This window comes from Ursus arctos, unplaced genomic scaffold (assembly GCF_023065955.2).
Source record: "Ursus arctos isolate Adak ecotype North America unplaced genomic scaffold, UrsArc2.0 scaffold_7, whole genome shotgun sequence".
NCBI classification, from domain to species: domain Eukaryota; kingdom Metazoa; phylum Chordata; class Mammalia; order Carnivora; family Ursidae; genus Ursus; species Ursus arctos.
Genome location: NW_026623089.1, coordinates 68,772,467 through 68,789,182, shown reverse-complemented (window position 1 = coordinate 68,789,182; position 16,716 = coordinate 68,772,467). Strand labels below are relative to the sequence as shown.

Here is a 16,716-nt window from a genome sequence, read left to right as displayed (position 1 = left end):
TTAAACTGTAATGTTTTACCGGTTCCTGTCATTGTCCTTTCTCTAGTTTGTGCTTATTTCATATGGCTCAGAACAGCAGATAAAAACAGGATTAATTCATCATCGATGTACAAATTTTTATCATAGTACTTACACTGAAAAATGACAGAGGAAATGATATTGCATCCCGTATACTGCATTTCCTTCAAGTTACACATTTTGTTTCTGGGAACTTTCTTTTAAGCCTCCAGATTTTTATTTTCCTTTTTCACAAAGATTTCATTTTATTATCTTCTGATTGCCTTCAGAAGACTCAGAAAAGAGCTTTTGGAGGCCTGAACTAACTACTTCCTTTCTCTGCATTTTTATTTTCTTGTAGTGCTACTACTAAGAGAAATTTAAGCTCTATTTAAGTTTTGAAAGTAGTGTAAAATTTTATCTTTAGGAAAACAGCTGAAATTAGCACTTGGGTCTTAAAACCTAAAATAAGTTTCTTTTGTCATCACTCAGCTAAATTCCATGACAATAATGTGCAAAGGATTATTCAAATTCTCTTTCCTGTATTACTCCTACTGAAAAAAAGTAAGCTTTAGTTAGGTTTCAGATATTTTAGTTACACACGAAGTTTCATAACAATGTTATTTTATGTCCATTTATACACACACACACACACACACACATACACATTGTTTTGTCGTATTAGACTACTTATTCCAGATCAAGCTATTAACATCATTACTCTGCATCCTTTCAATGTCTGTTCTGGGCCTTTGACTTCAGCATTCCAATTGAAACAGTTCCTTCCTTCCTTCCTTGTACTAGGAATTACAGTAGAGACTTTGCATGTATCATTTCATTCTGAGTCATAACAAGTCAACTGTACAGGTGGCGTTTAGACCCAAACTGACTGCTAAGTCCAATGTTTTTTCAACAACACTGCATCAGAGCAATTTTTTTTCCTTAGACCGATCTCACAATACACCACCCTAGTATTCAGTTTTTTCATTGTTAAAGGCACAATGGTGTTCTTTTTTGAACAGGTCCATTGAGATATAATTCAGATGCCATACAATTCACCCGTTCAAAGTATATAGTTCAGTGGCTTTTAGTATATTCACAAAGTTGTATATCCATCATCACAATCAATTTCAGAATATTTTCATGACCTTGAAAAGAAACCCCAAACTGCTTAGCCATACGCCTCAATGTCCCCATCTTCTCCAGCACCCAGCAACCACTAACATACTTTCTGTCTCTCCGGATTTGCCCATTCTGGACATTTCACCTAATGTGTGATCTTTTGTGACTGGCTCTCTTCAATTAGCATAATGTTTTCAAGGTTTATCTATGTCGTAGCTTGTATCAGTGCTTCATTTCACTTTATTGCCAAATAATAATCCATTAAATGGCTATACCATGCTTTATTTATCCATTCATCAGTTGATGAACTTTGGGTTCTTTGCACTTTTTGTGCTACTAGAAATAATGCTTCAGTGAACATTCATTGCGCAAGTTTTTGTGTGGACATGTGTTTTCATTTTCTTGGGTATATACCTAAGAATGGCATTGCTGGATCATGTAGTAACTCTCTTTCACCATCTGAGGATCCACCAGACTGTTTTAGAAAGCAGGTGCATCGTTTTACATTCCCGTCACCAATATACGAAGGTCACAATTTCTCCATGTCTTTGATGGTACTTGGTATTGACTATGTGTTCGAATATAGCCATTCTGGTGGGTGTGAAGGTATCCCACTGTGGCTTTGATTTGCATGAAATTAGTCATTTCTCTAATGACTAATGATATTGATTTTTCATCATCATCATTATCGTTGTCTTTAGAGAAATGTCTATTCAAGTCTTTTTGCCCAGTTTTTAATCAGGTTGTCTTTTTATTGGTGAGTTGCAAGAGTTCTTTATATATGTTAGATACAAGTCCCTGATCAGATATATTTGCAAATATTTTCTCCCACTCTGTGGGTTGTCTTGTTGCTTTCTTATTGGGGTCCTTTAAAGTATAAAAGATTTTAATTTTCATGAAGTCCACTTTATTATTTTTTGTTATTGTTGTTGCTTGGGCTTTTGGTGCCATATATGAGAAGCCATTGCTGAATCAGAGGTCATAAAGATTTGTTCCTATGTTTTATTCTAAGAGTTTCATAGTGTTAATTCTTATAATCAGGTCTGTGGTCCATTTTTAATTAATTTTGTGTATAATGTGAGGTAGGGGTCTGACTTAATTCTTTTGCATAATGTTTGTTTGTTGTCCTAGAATCATTTATTGAACAGACTATCCCCACATCCCATTAACTTGTCCTGGCATCCTATTGAAAATCAATTGACCATACATATAAGGGTTTATTTTTGGACTTTCAATTCTGTTCTTTTGGTCTATACATGTACCATTATGCCATCACTGCATCATCTTGATTACAGTTGCTGTGTAACAGGTTTTGAAATTGGGACCTGTGAGTCGTCAGACTTATTTTGGCTCTCCTGGGTCTTGTACATTTCCATGTGAACTATCAATTTCTTCCAAAAAAAAAAAAAAAAGCTGGGATGTATTAAATTTGTAGAAAAATTTGGGGAGAATTGCCATCTCAACAATATTATATTTTCCAATCCATAAACTTGAGATGTCTTTCCATTTATTTGGATTTTCTTTGAATTCTTTTGACAATGTTTTGTAGTCTTCAGTGTACAAGTCTTGTACTCTTGTTAAATTTATTCCTAAGTATTTTATTTTTTTAGATACTGTTTTAACTGGGATTGCATTCTTAATTTCATTTTAGCTTGTCTATTGCTAGTGTATGGAGATAGAATTGATTTTTGCACATTGATTTTATATTGTACAAACTCCCTGAGTATCTAATAGTTCTAAGTTTTTAGTGGATTCCTTAGGATTTTCTATATACAGAATGATATCATCTGTGAATAGAAATCTTTTGCTTTTCCCTTTTCGCCTTTAGTTTCTTTTTCTTGACTAATTGCCCTGTGTACAATTTCCAGTACAGTGTTTTTTAGATGTTCTGAGAGTGGACATCATTGCCTGTTTCTGATCTTATGGGAAAAGCATTCGGTCTTTCACCATTACAGATGATGTTAGTTTCGAGGTTAGTTTCATAAATAGCCTCTATCAGGTTGAGGAAGTTCTCTTCTATCTCAGTTTGTTGAATTTTTTTTCATAAGTGGGTACTGGGTTTTGTCAGAGGCTTTTCTGCATCTGGTGACATAATCATATAGTTTTGCCATAGTGTTTTCCTTGATATATATATTTTTTAGTAATATAGTATGTTTTTACAGTTAAAGTGTCAAGGATAGAAAACAAATGACTATATTTGGTTAGATTTCATTGCGAAGCGATATCTTGGTGGAGTCATTTTAGAACAACTATTTTTCTTGATTTTCCAGGTAGGAAATTCATTATTGCCATTTTTACTTAGGGTTAAGCAGGTACTGAGGTATGACATGCTAATGTATTCACAAAAGACCCACTTACAGGCCACAGTATGGCTTTATTCATGTATATACAATAAGTTGTAGTTGACCAACTTTCTTCTCTTGACTTTTCACATTTTCCTGATTGCTTTCCTCTCGGTGTCCTTTGATTGATCCTCCTCTGTTGTTTGACATGTAAAGTCTGGAGTGTCCTTGGTCTTGGTCTTGGGCCCCTTTCTCTTCTCCAGATACCAGGTCTCCTTTGGCGATCTCATATCTAGCTTTAAATTCCATCTATGGATGATAGTGAGTAAATCTGTTTCTCCAGTTTCGACTTCCGTCTGCACTTCAGTCTCATGCATCCAACTGTTTACACCTATTTCCTCCTGGATAAGATGTCTAATAGTCATATTAAATGGATCACCACTCAATCTCTCAGTTGCTGTCTCTAAATCTGTACCCCCTCTGGTCTTCTCCTTAATAAACAGTCCCACCACCAATCCCATTATCAAAACTTTAAAATCAAGTAGTTTTCCTTGGTTTGTCTTTCCCTCACTACCTTTAGCTTTAATCCATCAGCCAGTCCTGTCAATTCTACTCCAAACATATTTCAAATTTATTTGTTTCTCTCCATGTCCACCACTACCGCCCTGGTCCAAAACACCATTATTCATCAACTGCAGCAGTCTCTTCCCTGGTCCCTCTTCTTCCATTTTTTTTTTTTTTTCTTTATGAAGAAGAGGTCTTGCAGTGCTCTTCTCTTCTTCCAGTTTTGCTGTACTTCACCAGAGTTTCCCCCTCATGCAGTAGGCAGGGTTATTTTTAACAACCTAATTCAGATCATGTGCCCCTTTGAAAAACTTCTGCTGGGTTCACATTATTCTTAGCATAAAATCCAAGCTCCACAGTTTGGCTTATATTTTGGACCCTGCCAGCCTTGCTGATCTCTTTTGCTCTCATTCTCCCTTTGCTTTTTCTATTCCAGATTCATGGACTTTCTTTCTCTTCCTCAAACATGCCAAGCGAATTCCCATCACAGGGTCTTTGCATTAAATCCTAATTTGTTTTAAAACCTGGGGTGCTCTTTCCTCTCGTCTTGTATGTCAGGAAATGGTCCTATTGGCTTATGAGTCTGTATAATCACAATTGTGTGGTGTGGGAGGTAATTAAGCAATAAAAATGCAGTATGAATGTGTTCTATAGATCCAGCCCATCACCTTGTTCCTGAGGCCCTGCCTGGTGGTTTGGATTTCTCATGCAATATTTTCATTCATTTTCAACAATCGCACTTGATATTGGGCAGTCAAGAAAAGCCTCTTTGATGAGACACGTTCAAGTTGAGATCTGAATGGCAAAGTAAAGGAGCCATACACGTAGATAGAGAGAGAGACCATGTGAGGGAGTAGAGGAGGGTCAGATCAGGACTCAGAGGATCTGGGTTCTAGTCTCAGCTCCATCAGTAGCGTGCTGAATTTGGAAAAGTTTCTGGACCCTTCTGTTCTTCTATTTCCATGAAAAGGTATCTACTCTGTATAGTAGGATAACCTGCATAGGGTTGCTACAAAGTAAAATAATCTTCACTGTCATCATCAGCTAACATTCTTGAGTGTGGATAAGATAATAGAATGGTTTCATTGGAGGATTCAATGAGTATTAACTGTGGTTGTTTTTCTAGAACTCTGTACGATCCAGTTAGAAAGATAATTTAAATCTATATAAATAAAGCTATAGTTTAAAAAGTATATGGTAAGTAGAGTTTAGTTTTATAGACATTAATTGCTTAAGGAGTTCAGAAGAGAGCTTATTTCTGGCTTAGGTGATCATGGGAAGTTACATGTTGAAGGAGGGATATGAAAAGAGCCCCGAGTGGGGTCTTCAGTGGGTGAGGAGAAAGAACCTTCCAGGTGGGAGAGCTATGTTCAGAGTTTGTACGAGGGTCAAAGAAGGTCTTCTGACTACAGCAGTGGAGGGCAGCGTCTCTCAATTCTTTTACCAGAGTGTGCCTGGTGGCAGAGGAGAGTAAGCGTATACTCCTGCCTGCTCCAGGCCTCCTTGTGCCCCCGGAGAATAGTCTTCATGATAGACGTGAAGGAAAACTCGGGGTATTTATTGATTGAATGACCGTAAGTCTAGGCAAGAAAGAACAACCAAAAGATGACCTCAAGATTTCAAGCTTAAGAGACTTAGGGAATGGCCGACTCATTAACAGACACAGGGAAGCTGGGAGAAGGACAGAGCTCACTTCCAGCCACCACCATAAGTACGTATTATTGCAGATAAAATTTAGAAATGTTTTGAAAGTATATGAATCACATTGGAAATGTGAGGTTATTATTGTCCTCAGGTCAAGGCCCCAGCAAGCCCATTGCTAAGCCGTTGGCCTGGTGCTTTCCATGTCTTTCCTTATAGATCCTGATGGCAGCCTTAAGAGGTTGGCATAATTATTCCTGTTTTACAGAGAGGAGATAAGATTAGAGCAGTGGTTCTCAACTGAGAGTTTTCTCTCTAGGGAACATTCAATAATGTCTGAAGGCATTTTCCATTGTCATGATTGAGGGTAGACTGGCTACTGGCATCAAGTAGGGATTCTGCTAAACATCTTACAATGTGTAGGACAGCCCCCCTTCCCCCCCCCCCTGCAAAGATTTATCTGGTCCAAAATGTCAAGAGCTCCAAAGTTGAGGATCTCTGATTAGAGGGATTAGGTAATTTGCCCACAGTAGCATAGATAATAAGTAGCAGAGCCAAGACCCTTCTGACAATAAATCCCAAACATGATGTTGAAACTAGTCTGCCTCCCAAGGCCACAAAACAGCAAAATCTGATAGTCTGAATTATTATTTTAAATGCAGAGATTTTAAGAGCAATTTCACAGTGGAGGTGATATTTTTAAAATAAGCATCCAATCCCATTGGCTGCCAGTGCTACTTTTAGCTTTGTTATTATGAGGTTGGGCCCAGGGACATTATTCATCCATTTCAGGAGCTAATAGAGTTCTTGCTGTTCATTTCAGGTGTCATTCTCTCAGAAGACCAAGCGGTCGCGCCAGTGTCATCTACCTCACCTGGTATTAAAATGGAAAGCTCACCTGCTTGTAAAGCGTACGGGCCGGAAACCACAACCACTCCAGCAGTACCCATGAAACCAGTTGTGGCAGAAACTCGAATCAGTGATAAAGGGAAGGAGAGACGAAGCAAGGGGCAGCCCCCTTTCCGCCACAGATCCGAGGGCGGCTTAGCGGAGAAGGAAGCCTTGAAGAAGTTGCCACACCTGTCGTCGTCTCAGTATGACTTACTAGAAACGGATGTTTCCTTCCAGCCTTGGGGCAGTGAGAATTCCGTCCTGAGTCCGGAACCCGTGATTTGTGCCCAGGGCTCCTTAAGGGAACAATCGCGAAGCCAGTCACCTGTGGACAGCCTGAGCAGCAGCTGCCCCCAGTGCAACACCGTTATTGCCAGACCTGCCCGCCAGCCGCCAGATGCCCCCGGGCACGGGGACCGTCCCCTGACCCAGGAAGTCGACTGCTCGGACAGTGAGGTAGCTGTCACTCTGATTGATACTTCTCAACCCGGAGACCCACTGAGTCTGCATGAACCCATTAAAATCGTCATCACCATGAGCAGCACCCCGAACTCCATGACGGACTTGGAGAGCTCGCTCCACCTGAAGGTGATCGGCACCGAGAGAGCTGGTTCGAAGTCTGATGCTGAGCCGGCCGTCCCCGGGGTGGCCAGTCCTCCCAACACGGAGCAGATAAGAATTCCTGTCATCACCCTTGAGCTCTCCGAGGATGGGGGTGGAGGCGCTGCATGTCCTGAAGGCAATGGAAGTGACAGGACCCCGGAGAGATTGATGGTGGAGGCGTCATCCAATCAGTGTTCTGGCTATGAATCCGGAGAGGGGGCTAATGCCACAAAGGATGGCAGTCCTTCCCTGGGAGACCGCTGTGAAACAGCACCCCCCTTCTCACCTCACGTGGTCCCTGAATCGGAGGGGGGAAAGGAAGGCCAGGCTAACCTTGACCCATCATCTTGTAAAACTAGCCATGAAAAGAGACACACCCGGGTTCTCAGTGTGGACAGTGGGACAGATGTCTTCTTGAGCAAAAGTTCCGCAGAAATGATCAACGATAAAGAAAAAACAATGCCAACTTCCAAATCTGACCTAGAGGCTAAGGAAGGACAAATACCAAATGAATCCAACTTCCTGGAATTTGTCTCCCTATTAGAATCAATCAATACTTCCAAGCTGGCGGCATCTAGCCAAAGGAATGGCCCTGGAGAACAGAACAAAGACAGTGGGCTTCTGGGAGGTATGATTCCACATCAGTTCTGTCGTGATGACACAGAGAATGCAATCCATTTCTTACTGAGCTTCTGTGATTTGGTTTTGCCAATATTGGGTCATTGCTGCTTGGTGATGTTACTGATAATCACCAGATGTGTCAATACTAAGCTGTGTGTCGAGCATATATTAACATTGGCTTACTCCAGCAGGAAATTTAAGGCATAGTAACGAATGTTTGGCTTCCCTAGAAGGCAACAATGTTTATTTCCAAGGAAATGAGCAATTATATTTTATCACCATGACAAGAACTCGCAGGAGACTGCTCTCCCTTTATGGAGCAGATGCGTTCTGGGAAAGCTGGTTGTAAAGCACATTTCTGTGAGGTGAACCCACTTTTCTGTTGAATTCCATTATAAAATCTTTGTATGCAGCACTCCCTAATTATCCCAACTTGTAAACATAATTGTAACAAACACGCAGCTCTTAATTTATGCCAGGCACTGTCCTAAGCACTTGACATGTATGAACAGGGATGACTGTACATTGTGGTTCACCCCGGAGGGTCCTCATTTATGCCATTTTGCCACCATAATTAGTAATAGCACCGCCTTTCACCCTCAGAGGTGTTCGCAGTTTGAACAATATACAGTTACTTTCATCTTAACACCTTTACTTCTTGTAGAACCTTATGTTGTGGGGACTATTATTTCTCTTTTGCAGATGGAGCTCAGAGATTTTCACTAACTTTCCCCAGTGAGTCTAGTAAGTCTAGGAGAAGTACCAGAACTGAGCTTTGATCCCAGGCAATCTTGACCCAGAGCCAGTGCTCTTACAACTGTATTTCCTCTGTGAATGTAAGATTCATTTCTTTTCTGGTTGTATAATATCTCTGGGTTCAGTATCCTCAGTGGCAAAAGGATGTTACTGGACTAGTTTTAACACAATCTTTTAACTTTAAGATGTTCACGTTCCCGTAACTTTTGAATACATTTCTGCATATGTATCTGATAAAGCAGCATCTGTATGGTAGGATTGCTTGCTGGCAGTTGCTCCTTTCCTTTGCTGTAGCTCGTAGCACTTAGTGCTAGAATTGTCCTTTTGTCCCTGGCTGTTCCCTGCTCTCTGGGACAGCCAGGGGCCCCTCTGGCTCCATGTTGGCAATGACCAGCAATTTGGTCGTATCTTTTGCTTTTCCGGTGCTCTGCCAAAAGGATTGCTGTGGTTGCTAATTGGTCCACCTTTGCTAAAAAACACATTAAGTTTGGATATTTAACTTACGTAAAGTGAATGTGTTCTTCGTTTTACTATGTCTGTATATCTAAGATTTTGCATATAGAGTAATAAGAACAGGAAAGATTCAGGTAAATATCTTAACAAGCTCAGGCGGTACAAGAAAGCATTGGTTACTTTGAGATAAAGAATATTTCTGATACAGGATTTGGACGTTCATCTGTTTCATATAAATATCCATGCATCTAGATTAGCACTGTCCAACAGAACTTTCTGCAGTGATGGAAATAGCCCATATCTGCTTGTCCAGGACAGTAGCCACTAGCCACGTGCAGCTGTTACATACTTGAAATGGGGATTGTGCAGCTGAGCAGCTGAATATTTAATGTTATTGAATTTAAGTAGCCACACGCGGCTGCTGGCTACCATATTGGACAGCGCTGATCCATGCATGTGTGCCTGTCCGGGAAGCAGTGTGTATGGTGGGCAGAGCACTGGCTTTGAAACCACCCAGCCCAGGGCCAAATTTTGGTTTTGCTGTACCAGCTGGTTGAGGTTGGACAACTTATGAAATCCATCTGAGTCACAGTTTCTTCAGTAAAACAAGAAAAATAAACGCTACGTTATAGATTTACTATGAGGATCCAATTAGGAAAATATGTGAAAAGTCTTGCCTCTTGATCAATTGCAGCCTTTTATTCCGAATTTCCCCTCAGGCCATATGTAAGGTTTATTTGAACTGTCCACTTAAGTTTCTGCTCTTCTTGAATTTTTCAGCCAACTACATTCAATCCAAATAGTATAAAATTGGAAATGTAGGCGTGTGCAAGGAGGTATGGATGCTATAAGGTTTTCTGTGGAAAGGAACAGGCTTGATTGTCAGGAGGCTGAAGGTACAGCAGGGAGGGAGGAACTAGAGTGGATTATATGCCTCTCCCAGGAAAGGACAGAGGTTTTTAATTGAAGGATGAAAGAGAAGGACATTAAGTCTTTCAGTTCTTGGAACGCAAGAACGAAAGGTGGCAAATTAGATGCTGTTTCAGTGGTGCCTTATGTCTTTGAGATTGGTAATACCTTCTTTCTCCTCTGTCAGTACATAATAACTTGTTTGTGTTGTAATCTAAAAACCCAACTTCAGAGTGTATTTCTGAAACAACATGACAGTGTTGAATGATATCAGCAGCCTAGGCAGTGTGCCCTCATCTTTCCCCTGCTCGATAGTGAAATAATGCTTGGCCTTTACACGATTGTAAGATACATGATTTCTGAGTTCTGTCTACGGTATTCTTATATTTCCAACCTAGGTCCTCTCCGCAAAGGACTTTATGATTATCTTCAGGCCTTGGGTATATACTAAGGTTCTAGGCTAGGAAAAACCACACTCTCATCAAAAGCCTTTAAAACCATATTTTCATTTTGTTTTGTTTTGATACACCTTTATTTTACTTTGTGGGAATAAACCGAGACCACTCAAATGAGAAGAAGCAAAGGCTATTATTCAGAGCTTGCTACAGCAAGGGAGTAAGCCACTATTACCTGTGCTTTGGCAGAGACTCAAAGGCAGGCGGAGGAGCAGGAAAGCTTTGTAGTGGAGGGAGGGAAGGCTGCAGGTTTGCTCTGACCGGAGGCTGGGAAGCTAGAGGCAGGCTAATCCCCCTAGCATCCTGTGTGATTGGTCATGGGAACATATTCAGCTTTCTCTGTTTGGAAGCAGGGACAAAAATTAGGGAAGCTCCCAGTAATTAATCAAGTCCTGGCCATTTGGGGCCAATTATTATGGGGGTTATTGTTTGGCTTCCTGCACTATTTGCTAGAAATAATGATCTGACTTCCTACAAGTCTGACTTACACATAGTATGTTGGCTTCCTAGACTGGTTGCTGTAGGTTGTCGGTCAGGGTTCTATGTTTATATATAGTATCTGGCCATTGCCTATTTCATATTCAGTCTGTTCTAGAATTTCTAAGAAAATAATCATGAATGTAGGTAGAGATGCTTTCAGAAGAATTATCCAAAGTATGGAAGAGTTGAAACAACCGAAATTTATGACAATAGGGGTCTAGCTCAGTAGATTATGCTGTATCATTGTAATATTATGTAACTACCATTTTTAGATGACATAGAAGAATACCTAATCTCGTTAAATATCTATAATACTTTAACATAATCATTAAGTATCTATATTATGACTTAATTTTTAGAAAACAAAAAGTGTATATGGAAAAAAAACCAAACAAACTGGTCTGTATCAGATTGGCTCCTGTACTCACCATGGTGGGGTTAAGAGTGATTTAAATTTTTTTTCTTTTCTCTAGCTTTAAATTATATACAATTAATGTGCACCGTTTTTTATAAACAGAAAATACCTATAAATGTGTTATTTTAAAGGGAAAAAGGAAAACAAATAGTCCATATGTTGACATATGTAATGTACCCATTTAAGAGAAGGAGCGACTAAAATATGAAAGACATGAACAGAGGAGTCCAGATACATGTAGCATGAGGGGGGAGGGTGGTCTGTACTTGCTTTCTGCAATCGTGTATGTGATACGATCACTGGCCAAAGCTGCTTGTTATGATAGCACTTTCTCACAAATGTGTTTCTTGAAAACTGTGAAAACTTCCCTCTTGACAAGCTGTCAAATGAGAGGCAAACATTTTTCTATCAAAGAAATTCTCATGGTAGTTTCACAGATGTGCTGGGAATGTTTATCTTCAGGACTCACATAGAAGCCAGCCATGTTTCTCTTGAAGGACGAAAACGTTGTTATATACATAATGATGTGATTTATACTCCAGGGAAGCAAACATAGTTTTGCTTTTAGGGGGCCGAGAGAGATCTTGGTGGGCTCTTCGAATGGCATGTCTCGAAAGGGCCTGTACGTTCAAACCGCTCACTTGAGTTCTTTAGACAATTTGCTCGGAAGAAGATAGCTCTTGGTATCTTTGGTCTTGGCAATAGAGTGGTCATTGTAACCCTAAAAATGGCTTTTGGGTATATCCTCAGACGAGGAAGGGCTGACGCTTAGGGGTGGATTCCATTGTGCATAATGGTGTAAGCTAAGACTCTTATTTTGGTCAGTTATTTAAGGAGGATCGTAAAAACTCAAATGACCGATCTGTACCTATTGACCTTGGCATTCTCATTCACCTTCAAATACTTTCAGGTCAAGCAGCAGGTGCAGTATCTCACTGTGTCCTCCACAGGGCCAAGTGCAAAGTCAGCTAGACTTGGGTGTCTACTTTATGAAGGGACTGACTCTGCCTTACCTTGAAAATCTAGACATGGAGAATGAGTGAGAAGGAATGATGGGTAAGATTTTAAAAGTGGTAAATGGGACCTTGCTCCAAAATAGCCAGGCTTGTTTATGAAATTTATTTTTCATCTGATGCTGTCCATATATGAGTTATGAACCTTTCAGGCCCAAGTAATCTAAATGGGTGATTTTCAACCAGCTAAGCCAGTGGTCACTGGAGTCATATCAGGGGAATCCTGATAAACTATCGAATCATCGATAAAGTCGATAGTGTCCGTAGATGTTTAAATAACTTGTCTCTAACATATACACACTTATGTTTTTCAAATATATTTGGGTATGTTCATAATTAGTAACATTAAAATTTATTTACACATTCTGAATTCATAGGCGCTATATAGATTTTCTGTCTATTCTTGTTTCAGTTTTGGTAACTTATTTCCAAGTGCTTTCACATTAATTTGTTATTTAATATTATATTCACACACAAAGCAATGTTTTTCAGATAACTGCTCCCATGAGAAAAAGGAGGAAATCCAAGAAAGTGAAAAGCCTAACGGACACAGTTCCAAGCACGGAAAACCAGACATGCAAAGTCAAGACCACACTAGCACCAGCCCTGTGCTCACTGAGCCTGCCAAGATCACGACCCTGTGAGCATAGCTTACTTACTTAGCTTCCTGTCAGTACGAAGCATGACACAGTTTCATTTTAGTGGCTGCTTCTTTTAATGATTCGTTAAGGATAAGGAGGAGTTCCTAATAGTGTTTGAAACTTTTGTATATGTTAAGTTTCCAGGGCAACAGACAAAGACAGATCATCTACAGGGTAACGTCCCAGCAAGATAGTTCTGTCTTGCAAGTCATCAGTGGGCCTGAAACATCTGTGCAAGATGAGATGTCTGTGGATGCTATGCACGTCTTCATTGATGAACATGGTAAGTCTTTAGAGCTCTTTACTAGTGAGGAAGAAGGGATAAAGCTGGTGACTTTCTCATGCCCATATGGTCTCTTAGCCTCAGTCCTAGACTTTGGAACAGGAAGGCTTAGTCCTATGATTGCTCACATATCATATTCTTAGAGCAGAGTGTGCTCCCTCCTGCCTCAGGGCCTTTGCACATAGCATATCCCTGTGCCCACAATGTGCTATTTATCCTTCATATCTTAATTCTCAAGACAGTTCTTCAGGAAAATCTTTCCTGGATTCCCCAGACTTAATCAGGTTCCTATGTTTTTTGCTCTCTGAACACCCTATCCTTTTCCTTCTCTGATAGTATTATAGCTTCTGATTATTTATTGACTTATAATTTGATTAATGATGTTGTCCCCTCCACAGTTGTGAACTTTAGGAAAGCAATGCCTGGCACCTAGTAAATATTTCTTGGATGTATGTTGAAAATCTGACCTTGATATATATTTTTAGTGCCTTGTTATAAAAAGGATTTAAAATAGAAAAAGAAAGGAAAAAAAGAAGGAAGGAAGGGAGGGAGGGAAAGAAAGAAAAGAAGGAAGGAAGGAAGGAAGGAAGGAAGGAAGGAAGGAAGGAAGGAAGGAAGGACAAGTGGCAAGTTCAAAGTTCTGTGGGTAAGGGATATAGATCCTTGTTTTTTGAGGATGGGTATAGATAATTTATGTTTGTTATTTTGTGCTCAAAGGATCCTGATTTGGATAATAAATTACATGGTTACCCTATCTACAAGTAGTTCATGGTTTGAAGTGCCTTTGCATCTGCAGAAATACAAAGAAGTCTTTTACATTATAAAGAACTACATTAACACTTCTATCAAAGCCTCCAGGGGGGCTGCTGTTTGTCCTTATTAATGTATCTCCTGGTGGGAGGCACCTCCAAGGTGAGGTCCAGTCCTTCAGTCTCAATTCCAGCTGCTTGTAACAAACACGGTTAATTACGCTCCTGTGTCACCGGAAGAAGGTATTCCTAAAACCTCTTCTGGGGGGAGACCATTGACATTTACAAAGCGAACCGATTTTCACACCTCAGTTCCCTGAACCTCTTTAGCAGGCTAATTTAACTCTGCAAATTAATTCCATCTCTTGCTTTTCCTCATTACCGGGCTGACACACCAGTCAGCGCCTAAGCCATTGCTCATCGGCAAATTCCGAGGTGGGGACAGTCTCATGCACATCACCAATCAAAACCACACCTCAATAAGCCTTTTTTTGCACTATACAAACCCCCCCAGTTATGGCATACGCAGACCCATACTGACCCATGATGGAAACTCACAAAACAGCAGACTGAAGAGAACAGTGGACCCTTGAACAACGGGGGTTTGAACCGTGCACTTGTACATGGGGCTTTTTTTGATAAATACAGTGCAGTATTGTAAATGTATTTTCTCTTCCTATGACTTTCCTAATAACATTTTCTTTTTTCTGGCTTACTTTTTTATAAGAAAACAATATATGAAACATGTAACATCCCAACTGTGTGTGAATTGACTTTGTGTTATGGATAAGGCTTTTGGTCACCAGGAGGCTATTCGTAGTTAAGTTTTGGAGGAGTCAAAAGTTATTAAATGGATTTTCAACAGTGTGGGTGGTGGGTGCCTCTAACCCCCAAGTTGTCCCAGGGTCAAATGTATATAAAAGTGAATTAAGAGATGGTGCAAGTTAATTGATTGCAAGTTAATTAATTAATTAAGTAGTAGGTAACTGAGACAAACTGTGTCAGCATATTATTAGAGAGGTATGTCAAGAAGATTTTCGTAGTTAAGTTACACATTCTGTGGAAAAACATAAAGAATGGACCTAGAGTACCAACGATTATTATTAAAACAGTCTAAAATGAGTTCCCTCTAACTTGAAAAAAATATAAGCTGAAATGATCAGATACCAATAATTATCTAATAATCTTTGCTGAAATTTTGTGATTTCCTAGGGGAGATTAGATCCTGTTATTTAAAGTCTGGAAATCAGAAGGAAGGCCCTTTACAGCATCAGCCGTCACATTATGACAGTTTCTCTCATGCTCGGTAAGTGGAGGTTTGGTTTCAGGTTGGGGAGCTGTTGCGTTGTGGGGGGACCTGCAAATTACTCTGACTGTAAATGAAGTGAGGATCCTGGTATAGAGTGAAGGTGTTAATCCGTTTGTAGGTGTCAAAGCATGTGGGTTTTGTGTGCGAGAAAAAGAAAATCTGATGTCTTAGAAAAATAAAAAATAAACTGTTTTCATAGTAGCTGTGTCCAAAAATGAATATAAACCTGTAAATATAAATAGGAATCCTGTGCAGATAGTGCTCCATTCAGGTAAGACGGTGATGCAGCTGGAGAACACGGTCTTCAATTTGTCCCGAGGAATGGACCAGAAACATAGTTCTTGTCCGCACTAGTGACGGCGAGCTCTTTTGTAGATAGGTGATCTAAACACTCGTTCTATCTGCCTTCCTTCAGAATGTATTGGATAACTTTCTAAATTATGTTAATTAAGTTGATATTAAATTAGCTTGTGTATCTGGAACATACCTGGATTCATGGCAGCATTGGGCAAGCTGTAAATCTTACTAGTGGTGGACTAAATTCATTGTTCATTCTGGACTTCAAGATTCTTTTTTTTTAAATTTTTTAAAGATTTTATTTATTTATTTGACAGAGAGAGAGACAGCCAGCGAGAGAGGGAACACAGGCAGGGGGAGTAGGAGAGGAAGAAGCAGGCTCTCAGCGGAAAAGCCTGATGTGGGGCTCGATCCCAGAACTCCAGGATCACGCCCAGAGCCGAAGGCAGACGCTTAACAACTGAGCCACCCAGGCGCCCCTCTTTTTTTTTTTTTCAAAGATTTATTTACTTATTTGAGGGGGGAGCGGAGAGCCGGCATGTGCCGGAGCAGCGGGGAAGGGGGAGGGGGGTATAGGTGTAGGGGGGAGAAGGGGGAAAGGATCTCAAGCAGACTCCCTCCTGAGTGCAGAGCCCAGTGGTGCTCACTCTTGTGACCCCGTGATCATGACCTGAGCCAAAAATGAATGCTTCACTGACTGAGCCACCAGGCACCTCCAGAGTTCAAGATTTTTTGAGGCTAATCCCTGTGGAGACGCCTCAGTGACTTGCTCCAAGTGTGGAAGTGCATGTTTCATGTACATTTCATTAGAATTGTATGTCTATTTGAAACCTTATGGGAGTCCTCTGTGGTGTGATTGGTATGCCTCAGGCTTCACGCCTGGATCCTCAATCCCAGGTCCTGAGCTTGAGTGCTCCCGCCCAAGGTCAAAGTTCCCTTAACGGGCGTGCCCAGGAAATTCAAGGAGGAGCCTCACAGGGGCCTGAAGAAAGTTGTCGGTGCAGGCTGGTCTCCAGCTGGGATTGTGTCGTGTGCCCTCCTTCTCGGCGTTCCCTCACTGTAGTCACTGCTGTGTTAAGAAGCTGGTGTCGGCCATTCGGGCAGATCTGATGCCTACTGCGGGCAGAGGCTGCCCCAGGCCACACCGTCCCACCTGGGCCCCGACCCTGAAGCTGGGTGCTGCGTCCAGAGTCACTCCTGTGGGGAAATGGGCATGTTCTCCTTCCCCTCATCCT

The 16,716-nt window shown here is 40.7% G+C and overlaps 1 protein-coding gene across 1 annotated transcript in view; it reads left to right on the top strand.

The window, feature by feature from the left end:
• LOC113259021 (pecanex-like protein 2) overlaps nt 1-16,716 on the top strand; it is a 261,570-nt gene that overhangs the window by 2,845 nt on the left and 242,009 nt on the right. Inside the window, exons 5-8 of the mRNA XM_057308828.1 lie at nt 6,430-7,728; nt 12,695-12,842; nt 12,981-13,126; nt 15,088-15,181. Of these exons, the coding sequence (XP_057164811.1) occupies nt 6,430-7,728; nt 12,695-12,842; nt 12,981-13,126; nt 15,088-15,181 (1,687 nt within the window). The remainder of the gene's footprint in view (nt 1-6,429; nt 7,729-12,694; nt 12,843-12,980; nt 13,127-15,087; nt 15,182-16,716) is intronic.